Source organism: Podarcis melisellensis (genome assembly GCF_964234715.1).
Source record: "Podarcis melisellensis genome assembly, contig: HAP1_SCAFFOLD_419, whole genome shotgun sequence".
Classification (NCBI taxonomy): domain Eukaryota; kingdom Metazoa; phylum Chordata; class Lepidosauria; order Squamata; family Lacertidae; genus Podarcis; species Podarcis melisellensis.
The window spans coordinates 1-11,454 of NW_028112804.1; the positions used below are offsets into that span (position 1 = coordinate 1).

The 11,454-nt window shown below is 49.4% G+C and overlaps 1 protein-coding gene across 2 annotated transcripts; it reads left to right on the plus strand.

The window, feature by feature from the left end:
• The first annotated feature begins 694 nt into the window (after nucleotides 1–694).
• LOC309362483 (seizure 6-like protein) lies at nucleotides 695–10,689 on the plus strand. 2 transcript variants are annotated; one of them, XM_081931836.1, is made up of 7 exons: nucleotides 695–1,477; nucleotides 4,033–4,224; nucleotides 5,240–5,434; nucleotides 5,610–5,642; nucleotides 7,328–7,439; nucleotides 7,856–7,958; nucleotides 8,823–10,689. In XM_081931836.1, exons 2-7 carry the CDS (start codon nucleotides 4,035–4,037, stop codon nucleotides 8,850–8,852), a joined length of 663 nt encoding a protein of 220 aa, XP_081787962.1. In that variant the 5' UTR covers nucleotides 695–1,477; nucleotides 4,033–4,034; the 3' UTR covers nucleotides 8,853–10,689. The 2 variants fall into 2 exon arrangements, with proteins under 2 accessions (XP_081787962.1, XP_081787961.1); XM_081931835.1 differs by having other exon boundaries at nucleotides 853–1,477; nucleotides 7,325–7,439.
• The last annotated feature ends 765 nt before the right edge of the window (nucleotides 10,690–11,454 follow it).

Consider the following 11,454-nt stretch of genomic DNA (forward strand, 5'->3'; position numbering starts at 1 on the left):
TAGATAGATAGATAGATAGATAGATAGATAGATAGATAGATGATAGAGAGAGAGAGAGAGAGAGAGAGAGAGAGAGGGAGATGATAGATAGATGATAGATAGATAGATAGATAGATAGATAGATAGATAGATAGATAGATAGATGATAGATAGATAGATGATAGATAGATAGATGATAGATAGATAGATAGATAGATAGATAGATAGATAGATAGATAGATAGATGATAGATAGATAGATGATAGATAGATAGATAGATAGATAGATAGATAGATAGATAGATAGATAGATAGAGATGATAGATAGAGATAGGCAGGCAGGCCAGAGCAAAAACGCAAAGGGTGGTGGCGCAAACTTGATCCATGGCCCTTGGGATCCTGCCTGGCCACCCACAGTGCTGATTTAGGGACCTGCAACCAAATCCTTGACTTTGAACTCTCACTGTCTGGAACTCCTCCCAACTCAGTCAGGGGCATGGAATCTGCTGTGGCTGCCTAGACTGTTTCTGGGCTCTGACCTGCATCTTCCCCAGCCACTGTGAGCAGAGGTCAGCTGCATCTTGATGGTCCTCACAGGCTCTCTGGCCCTATGCAAACTGAGACCCAGAGTTCCCCTGGCTGGTCCCATGGGCTTTTGTCAGCCTGCTTCCCCCACCCCCACCCCATCTGCATTTCCCACTTCTCAAGGCCTTGGCAGCATAGAGCCCTTTCCATCAGCAACAGCGCTGATTTCTTCCTCCTCTGACTTTGCCCCTCCCTCTCACCAGGGAGCGTGTTGCAAGCCACAGGAGCCAACTCCTAAGAGCCAATGTCCCTTTGGGGGGCCCCTAAAATATTTAAGGGGGCCAGAGGCTGCCAGAGTTGATGGGCATTGCCATTCAAGTGGTGTGTGGGTGTGTGCTGCATCTTGTGATGGATTATGTGGGGTGGGGCCTACTTGCCCCCCCCCCATATTTTATTCAAGTTGGCATCCCTGCTGCAAGCTCTCTGTGATGTCACAGAATGCTCTAAGCAGGGCGCATCCCATCACCGGGGCAGCTCTTCTGGAGACGGTGCCATCCAAGCTGTGTGCACAAGCTCCTTAAAGGAAGCAAAATGTTCTGTTAGAGAAGCCCAGGTTGATGCAGCCCAGATTTTGAGAGTTCCACCTCCAGCTTCTCTAGAACTTGATGTTTCCTGCAGCTGTCAAATAGCTGCCAAGAGGGTATTTGAGGTGCTTGAGGAGCAGGGTCCAGCTGTGTACCCAGCTGCTTCTTAACTGCAAGTTCTCTTTCTGGGTACAGAAGTGTCACGGAATGACTCCTGTTCAGACTTGCCTGAAATCCAGAACGGCTGGAAGACCACATCTCACACAGAACTTGTTCGTGAGGCCAAGATCACCTACCAGTGTGACCCAGGCTACGACATTGTCGGGAGTGACACCCTCACCTGCCAGTGGGACCTCAGCTGGAGCAGTGACCCGCCCTTCTGTGAGAAAAGTATGGGCTTCGCAATGTAGGCAAGGGTCGCATGACCTGTGCTGACTCCGCGTCTGCCCTACTCCTGACTCTTAACACGTCTTTCCTCGTGGTTTGAGGAACCCTCCCTGCATCTGCCATGTAAGAGAGAGCCTTGCACCTTGCAGAGCAGAACTGAGGGGGCTCCCCCAGTTTACACAGTACGATCTCATCTTACACAGAGGTGTGCCCAAGTCCTTTGGAGCTGCCCAGCAAGTCGGGGGAGAGCTTAAAAGCTCTTTTTGCAGCAGGTAACTCAAGAGGAACCAGCACAAAGGGAGCTTTTAAGGCCTCTGCCTTGCTTGGAGGTCAAGGCCAGCATGTCAGAATAGGACCTGGGAGGCTAGGGTTTGAATCCCCACTCAGCCATATGGAACTCGCTGGTTGACCTTGGGTGCTGGTCCCTGCCTCTCAGCCTAGCCTACCTTGCAGGGTTGCTGTGAGGATTAAATGAGGAGTGGGGAGAACTGTGTATGCCACCTGGAACTCCTTGGAGAGAAAATGTGGGGTGCAGTAAATAACTATCAAGGGCCTCTTAGCACACCAGGTCCAGAAGCCTAGTGATCTTCACAGGAGCTCTCACGGGAACTCCAACAGTCTTGTCTTGAGCTCTCCGCCCTGCTTGAATTCAACTTGTGCCATTTCAAGCAGCTGGTCTTCAGCCCCATGTAGCTGAGATCACACCAGTTCAATGTGCATAAAATGTGACTGCCTTGAGCAGCCTTTGCTGGGGATTCCCAGGACCCGCTTTGGATTGCTGTGCAGGTGCAAGAAGGGGTTGAGCTGAACAAAGATGCCTTGCCATTTGGCAGCTAGAAGCCCCAGCTCAGCCAGCTGTGGTTTCTGCTACGAGTGTTATTATTGTCATTCTGATCTGCTTTCCTCAAAAAGTGACCCCCAGAAAAACATACAAAAACACTGTCTGAAACCAAGCATAGCAACCCAACCAATAAAAACCTGAAAATACAGCTCTACAGATAAATGGCAATTCTTACACATCCCAGTACATTAAATGAGGCACGCCTGGAAGAAGCGGACCATTTGGATCCCTTCCAGTTGGGATTCAGGCCTCATCATGGGACTGAAACTGCCTTGGTCGTGCTGGTCGATGATCTCCGGCAGGCTAGGGACAAAGGTGAGAGCTGTTTCCTAGTTCTGCTGGATCTCTCAGCGGCCTTTGATACCATTGACCATAACATCCTTCTAGACCGTCTAGAGGAGCTGGGAGCACTGTCCTATAGTGGTTCCGCTCCTTCCTCCTGGGCCGTGTTCAGAAAGTGGTGGTGGGGGATGAGTGTTCAGACCCCTGGGCTCTCACTTGTGGGGTGCCTCAGGGTTCCATCCTCTCCCCCATGCTTTTTAACATCTATATGAAGCTGCTGGGAGAGATCATCAGGGGGGTTGGGCTGGGTGTCCATCAATATGCGGATGATACCCAGCTCTATCTCTCTTTCAAATCAGAACCAGTGAAGGCGGTGAAGGTCCTGTGTGAGTGTCTGGAGGTGGTTGGAGGATGGATGGCGGCTAACAGATTGAGGTTGAATCCTCACAAAACAGAAGTACTGTTTTGGGGGACAGGAGGCGGGCAGGTGTGGAGGACTCCCTGGTCCTGAATGGGGTAACTGTGCCCCTGAAGGACCAGGTGTGCAGCCTGGAAATCATTTTGGGCTCACAGCTGTCCATGGAGGCACAGGTCAATTCTGTGTCCAGAGCAGCTGTCTACCAGCTCCATCTGGTACGCAAGCTGAGACCCTACCTGCCCGCGGACTGTCTTGCCAGAGTGGTGCATGCTCTGGTTATGGACTACTGCAGTGTGCTCTATGTGGGACTACCTTTGAAGGTGACCCGGAAACTACAACTAATCCAGAATGCAGCAGCTAGACTGGTGACTGGGAGTGGCCGCCAAGACCACATAACACCGGTCTTGAAAGACCTACATTGGCTCCCAGTGCATTTCCAAACACAATTCAAAGTGTTGGTGCTGACCTTTAAAGCCCTAAACGGCCTCGGTCCAGTATACCTGAAGGAGCATCTCCTACCCCACCGTTCTACACTGAGGTCCAGTGCCGAGGACTTTCTGGCAGTTTCCTCCTTGCAAGAAGTGACGTTACAAAGAACCAGGCAGAGGGCCTTCTCGGTAGTGGCACCTGCCCTGTGGAACGCCCTCCCACCAGATGTCGAAGAGAATAACAACTACCAGACTTTTAGAACACATCTGAAGGCAAACGTCCCTATTAAGGGAAGTTTTTAATGTTTGATGAATTACTGTATTTTAATATTTTGTTGAAAGCCGCCCAGAGTGGCTGGGGAAGCCCAACCAGATGGGTGGGGTATAAATAAATTATTATTATTATAATTATATTGAAACCTTTCAAACTGAAGGGTGAAAAGGCATCAGATTTCAAAGCTTTCATGAGGACTAGAAGCATTTCAAACCGGAAATCCTCCACATCCTACAATACTGCAAGCTAGAGAGATCAACTCTTGCCATGGATGCCCCCAGTTCTCATCTAACTCTGTTCCTTTCTCTCCTCTAGTTATGTACTGCACAGACCCTGGGGAGGTGGAGCACTCAGCCCGTTTGATTTCTGACCCCGTGCTCTTGGTCGGGACCACAATCCAGTACACCTGCAATCCGGGCTTCGTTCTTGAAGGAAGTTCTCTCCTGACCTGTTACAGCCGCGAGACGGGGACACCCATCTGGACCTCAAGGCTGCCCCACTGTGTTTGTAGGTTGGGCTCTTTACCCCTCTGAATGCAAAACTCACACACTTCCTGGAAACGGGAAGCCACGGTTGAGTTGTGAGGACTGCAACCCCTGTGGGTTGGCATTTGAATATAAATACAATATATGAAGCTGCCTTCAACAGGTCCAGGTCCTTGATAGATTTGGGCTCAAAAAGATCTCTTTTAACCAGCAGGAGCTCCCTTCAAGGCCTCGGATGGAGAGGGCTCTTCCATATCATCTAGAATCGTAGAATTGAAGAGTTTGAGGTGACTGGGGGTCACCTAGTCCAACCCCCAGCAATGCAGGAATCTCAGCTAAAGCTTCCCTGACAGATGGCCATATGACCTCTGCGTAAAAAATTCCATTTTTGTCATTTGAATCCATTGATTTTAGGCCCTACCCTCAAGCTTGCTCCGTCTTCTGTGTGACAGCCCTTCATATATTTGAAGATAGTGGTCTGCAAATATGGTGCCAGAAATCTTTTTTCCCTGGATATGCCAGGAAATGAGCCAAATTATAGCATCAAATCAATATTTGTTGCCAGCAAGTGGTTGGATGAGCCCTCCAAAAGACAGGTGGAGAAGCACTTGGCTCACACCTGCAAACAGCTGCCAAAAGGTGCTCCAAGCCCACAGGTTAATTTGTGGCCTTTGCTGTGAGAAAACCCTCGTTCTTCACAGGGAAGGTTGCAAGGCAATGCTTCTAACACATTTGTGGGGCAGGAGAGGCAGAGCAGCACTGCTTATGTGGAGCCAGTCTTGCTTGACCCGCTGGGGAAAAACACTCTCTGTCTCATGCAGTGTGGCATGAGGACCTGGGAGACCAGAGTTCAAATCCCGGATTTGGCCGTGAGCCTTGGGCCAGCCATTGCCCCTCCCAGCCTAACCTGCCTCACAGGTGGGAGCTAAGTGCAAGAAATAAATCCATGCACCCTGAACCAAAGAAGCTTCATGCAGACCAGATTTGGAGGGGGAAAGAATGTTCAAAGACTTCCTCCTCTGTGTGTTTCCTCCTAGCTGAAGAATCCCTCGCCTGTGAGAACCCAGGCCTACCAGAAAACGGATACCAGATCCTCTACAAGCGCCTTTACCTGCCCGGGGAGTCCTTGACATTCATGTGCTATGAGGGTTTTGAGCTCATCGGAGAGGTCACCATCAAGTGTATTCTGGGGCAGCCCTCCCGCTGGAGTGGGCCACTCCCTGTCTGCAAAGGTACTGTCCCCTGGAAAGAGAGAGGGGCCAGGATGCAGCCGCTTGCTTGCTTGCTTGCTTGCTTGCTTGCTTGCTTGCTTGCTTGCTTGCCTGCCTGCCTCCTTTCCCTCATCTTCTCTGGGGCAGCCTCTGGATCCAGCAGCCCCAAGCTAACCTACCTGCCTTTCTCTTTCAGTGAATCAAGACAGCTTTGAGCATGCCTTAGAAGGTGAGCAGAATATTTTCATGGGCTCCCCGAGTTCCAGAGTCAACAGGACCCAGATTAGTTTTCCTTTGGAGTTTCTGTCATGTTTGCTTTATTGGCAAATCCATTAGGAAACAAAAAGTTTATTAAGATGCAAAAAAAAAAAGTAAGATCTTTTAAGAAAAAGATATTCCAAAGAAAAAATTACAGGAAATCAGCAAATTCCCCAACAGAGCAAGAGAGCAAAGATTAAATGCAGTCCTCTGCTCCTTCTCTAAGCCCATTCCCCAAAGATTCCCACTTCCCTATAGATGGCTCTCGATGGCTACCAGCCGCAGTGACTGTGCTCTGCCTCAACAGGTGGGGAGAGCGCTCTTGTGCTTGGAGCCTTCTGGCGGGCCACTGTAAGAACAGGGTACTGGACTAGATGGGCCACTGGCCTGATCCAGCAGGCTCTTCACGTGTTCTAGAGCAGTGTTTCCCAACCTTGTGCCTCCAGCTGTTTTTGAACTACAATTCCCATCATCCCTGACCACTGGTCTTGCTAGCTAGGGATGATGGGAGTTGTAGGCCAAAAACATCTGGAGGCCCAAGGTTGGGAAACACTGTTCTAGAGACAGAATCTTCCACAAGCTCCTTTGCTGTCCTCCAGTCATTGGCCTCCTGGCCAGACACCTGTTCTTATAGCATCTCCTTGTCCATCAAATGCTCCCCGCAGAGGCCCCAGGAGCAAGGAATTGGGGAGCTTTCAATTTGCCTCTCCTCTGAGATATCCATGCCTTATATCCTGCCGTGGATAGCAGTTGTGGATTCCAGACCCAGGGCAATTGCTAGGTTTCCCAAGTAACTATTTAATTCCCAATGAACAAACACAGAAAATATGCATTCCATGTAATATGCGTACAAGATCCCAGTCCTTCACAGCCTGCCTACATTGGGATGGGTGACAGCTGACATTCTCCCAGCCACGGCCCAGTAAGCAGGAGTCAGGGAGATGGCAAGCAACCCGTGTGGGCAGGCAAAAAAGATCTTTGCTCTTGGAAATTACCACCAGGGTTTTCTCCGTCTTCCTGCCTGACAGAACTGTATCCTTGAGCTCGTGGATTCAGGAACTGGCTTGGAGTGCAGACCTACTTTGCTCTGGCTAAATGGAGGGCAAGAGAGCTGGGCTCTTCTCTGCAGGGGAAAGCTCTGTTGCTTTAACAGACAGTCAGTGTTTCCTCAGCGTGAGCTAATTGTGGGAAAGATTGTCTTCTGATATCTGAAGATCTGTCTTGAGTGTTAGCCATCCATCTTCCTAAGCCATGAAAGACCAGGGTGGGTGGAGCTGCAGAAACTCTCACACTCGCTCAGGTGCCTATTTGGCAGCTGCCCTTTGCCCAGTCCTAGAAGGGCAGAGTTGGGAGGCAGCCTTTCCCCTCAACTTGCTTGCATTCCCCCCTGGGATGAGGCTGCTCCCAGAGGGCTTGTGTGGGAGGACCAAAGGACACTTTGCACTGAACATGGACACCCATTTGTTTCCTGTGCCTGTTCAAAGCCTCTTAAGCACCTAGCAGTGCCCTTGGAGGGAAATCCATTTCAAGACTAATCTCCAGTCTGCAGCTTCCATTAGGTGCTTTGGGGTGTCAGTCTTGGGTGCCCTGTAAGAGAGAATCCCATGGGGTGCTTACCTGTCCAGGATCTCACCCCGGCACTTCTCTCTTCAGTAGCTGAAGCTGCCGCAGAAACGTCCTTGGAAGGGGGGAACATGGCGCTGGCCATCTTCATCCCAGTGCTTGTGGTCTCTTTGCTGCTGGGGGGAGCATACGTCTACATCACCAGGTAGGAAGGCAGGGTGGTGGCAGGTGCCCTCTCTGGTTCAGGAGGTGTTTGGGGCGTTTGGAGGGAGGGCTCAGCTTCTGAGCCAGCTTGGCTGCTTCTGCCAGCCCACCTGTAGCTCTTGGCTTCTCAGGGACCTTTCCTCAGCACCCTTGCTCTGTTTTTGTGGCACTGTGCTCTGGGAGGTACATGTCAATCTGTGGCAAACTAATGGAGTGGGAGGAGGGGCCCTGGGGCAGCTGGCGTTCAGCCCCCTTCCAATGATCCCAAAGTCCTGGGCCATCAATGCATCATCTCCCTCAAAAGCACCCACCATGAGTGCTGCTGGAAGGGCTTGGAAAGTGTTGCTCAGTGGATCCCTTTGGACTCTGCTCTCTTGACTCTTCTCTCTGGTGTCTCTCTCTCTCCCCAACTCACAGGTGCCGCTACTACTCCAGCCTGCGCCTGCCCCTCATGTACTCTCACCCATATAGCCAGATCACAGTGGAGACAGAGTTTGACAACCCAATTTATGAGACAGGGGTGAGTTGACGGATTCCTGGATTGAAAGCAGCATCTTGATTTGGCTCCACGTGGAACACACAAGTCCCTGTGGAGGCAATTGTGAGGCAGACAGAGGCAGTAAAATGTCTCAGGACAGTCCTGAATGTTGCCCTCATTCAACTGCCTCGAAGAACCACAATGATGCTCCCTTGTCTTGCCCCATGTGCCATCACAGTAGTTTCTGGCACTCCATAGAGGCCACATGGTAAGCAGAGTCACTGGATGAAATGAGCTGCCCTTTCCAAGGCTACAGCTTGGGTTTATTTGCTCAAGAGACTTGCGGTTGGTAGTCTGAGAACAAGGCATGACATCCAGCCTCACTGCATGCTTCCAGTCTGTGGTCCTACTAGTGGCAGCAGCAGCAGTCCACAACCATCTTCCTGAAGGCTCTTTCGGCCTTCAGTGAGGAGTCCCCATCCCTCATCCTGATTGCCAGCATTCTGTCAAAGATGGCAGGCAGTTTTCTCTCAGTGCTTAGCATGTCTGTGAATGTACTGTGACATCAGAGCAGGCCAACCAATGAAGGAGCTGCCATACCCTAAAGGGGTTGCCTTTTATGGAGAGTGAAGCTGTGTGACTCCTTCCTCCTGCCCCAAACTTTTAAAAGTTAACATGAATTTAAAACCTCAAGAATGTAAAATCTCAACAACAACAAAACATTGGTTTTTAAAAAACAAAACAAAAAACCCTGAGAAGTATTCAGAGTGCAGAGGCCCCCTGAAATAAAATAGTTCTGACCAGGTGTCTGAAGCTTTAAGCAATTTCCCCCTGCTGAAAAGACATAGCTGGCACCCTTTTTGGAGCAAAGGCAGCCGTTGACCAGAGTCTGTTTTCTTTCCCCAGGAAACACGAGAATATGAAGTATCCATATAAAGCTGACCTCATGGAACTCTCCAGACACAGCCTTGATTTCTTCTCCCAGAACCTCCTCAAGTGATAAATGTCCAGTGGAGTTTGGCTGAGAGCTTGACCATATTGCTCCTTCTCCTTTTGCCACCTTCCTATCCATCTTGAAGTCTTCTCCAGTTATGTTCCCGGTAGTGTCACGGTTGGGTGCTGCACTCAAGATTTGCAGGCTCTGGAGCTAATCCCTGCTCACCAAGGCAACCTCCTGTATGGCTGCATAAAAAAATAACACTGTGGTGCATTCGTTGTGTATTGTGAGTTGGGGTTTTCCTTACTGTCGCTTAAAAAGGAAGCTGCTTCTGGTCCCTGAGTGAGCTGGGCAATGCCAGGTCCAGTGGGCAGAGGGATCTCTTCTCATGGCAGCCACTGTGCTCCTCCCCCCGCCCCCCAAACTTGGTGCTGTGTTTTCCTCTGTTTGAGCTGCTGGAAGAGAAAGTGGGGCCAACTTGTAGAGGAGCTTGGAAAGCCACTGGTGACTACCTGAAGAGCAACAGTGACAAAATGACGAAAATCATGTGTTCAAATCTCGTCCCATTTTTGTCTTGAATCATGGATATAAACCAGTGTAAAATGGCAAGCAAGGGGATGGTTTGGCTAGGGAAGGCAGAGAAAAATGTCTCTGGAAGCTGGACAGCAGATTGGTGAATTACTCCCAGCTGGTCTTACCTGCCTTCAAAGAATTCTGTGGCTGCTGCTTAAGTCTGCTGTCTGCCAACTTTTACTGTACCTCAGGGCAAAAATGGCAGTTCCAGGCTCTTTGGTTCATGTTGTAGTGTTTCTGCTACACACATTGGAGCCAACAACATAAGAAAACGGTGGATCTTTGGCTCCCTGAAAGGCATGTGAAGGAATGGTGTGTGGGTGTGTATTGGATTAGTGGCTTCTGAACATGGAGGAGGGAAATGTTGCATCCAGTCTTTTTTGTCTGGAATATGACAGGAAGCAGGCAGGTGACCATACTGGCAACTGTTTGGTCCCCCATCTTCAGTTCCCAAAGCAGGGTATAGCAAAAGCCCCATCATTCACACAAGGTTCCTGTTCAATACATCATGTTTGTGCGTGAGAAACATTGGAATTCTGAATCATCAGGATTTTGCACTGTTGGGCCTTTTTTTTGAAAAAGCCACCTGGAACAACTGCTTTAGATGAGCTAGATCAGGAGAAAGGAGTGGTCTGCAAAACACCATTTGCCTTGGGGGCATGGGACAAATGCACCCGATTCCCCTTCCCACCAACTCCCTGCCTGCTTTCACACCGGAAGGCCCTGCAGTGTGGACTGTCTTTGCTCCTGAACGATTGTGCAAAGAAAGCAAACTCAAACCTGCAGCCTTTCCATAGGAACATGAAGATGGGAAGAGCACTATTTGGACTGCAGAGAAACTCTGCCCCTTTTGCCGCCCCTTCCTGCCTCCATCCAGCCTGTCCCCCTTTCAAACCATCCCTGTTATTAATGGGTAACTGGAGGGGCAGCTGATGCCCCTCTTGGCATTGGCATCTTTGTAAAAATGGTGAAATTGTAACCATGGCAATGTTTTTTAAACGTCTGTTTTAGTTTAGAAACCTGGTTTGTGCGTCTCTGCAGTTGTCAAGAGTAAGGCGTAGGGGCTATTTAGTAATTTACTTTTTCCTCCCCCCCCCCAAAAAAAAAAAATTGCAGGAAAAAAGAAGAATGTGTATTTGTAATTTGCAGTGGTAAGAGGGAGGGGGAAAGTGCCAAAAAAGAAAAATTGTACCCAGATTTCTGTTTCCGTTCTTACAGGTCTCTTTTATAAAATTGTTGGGATTAAATATTTTTAAGCTAAAACTTCCATGGGAGGTGGCAGAACTTAGTGTAAGTTACCTTAATAGAAATTGTACTGCTCTGTTTTTTAATGGTGAAGGCAACAAGTTGTTGGAGTTTGGGAGTGTAGCCTTTCTAGGCCTTTTTCAAGGGTAGGAAGAGCATTGTGCGGGGCAGGGGGAAGGAGGAAGGAGCCAATACAGACACCGAGGGGTTAATTCAGAGAAAGAGCTTTATTCTGCCATCGGGGTAGCAGAAGGCACCTGCGTGATAATTCACAGCATACCACACCTGAAACCATTTTTACAAGCAGTTTATATCCATCTTCCAGATTTCCCGCTCCCAATCTTATGAGTTTGCACACAATGTTGGCAGAAACAATCTCTATTCATGATGAAAAAAAATTGTTTCTCTCTCTGGCTCTCCTGGCGCTGTTCCCGGAAGAAAGTTGCAATTGGTAAGACAAGCTGGATGTGCTGCTGGCAAGGCCACTGAAGGCCTGGGAAACAAAAAGCATTGTTTTCTCAGCCTTTTTTGTTACAGCAAAGCTAATGCTAGCTAATGCTTTGTTAGCTACTGAATCCTCAGAGAAAGTTATTTGAAAGTCTTGAAGCCTGGTTGGGGGGGTGACTACACAGGTTTTTGGGTAACCTAACCTGTGCCCTTCAGGAGCACAGAGGATGCTGCTGCCACATGGCCTGGGTGGCAGCGCCATGGGCTCCCGGATGGATTTCTGACTGGCTGATGCCAACGGCAGCCAAGGTCTCCCCACACACACCTAAGGCATAG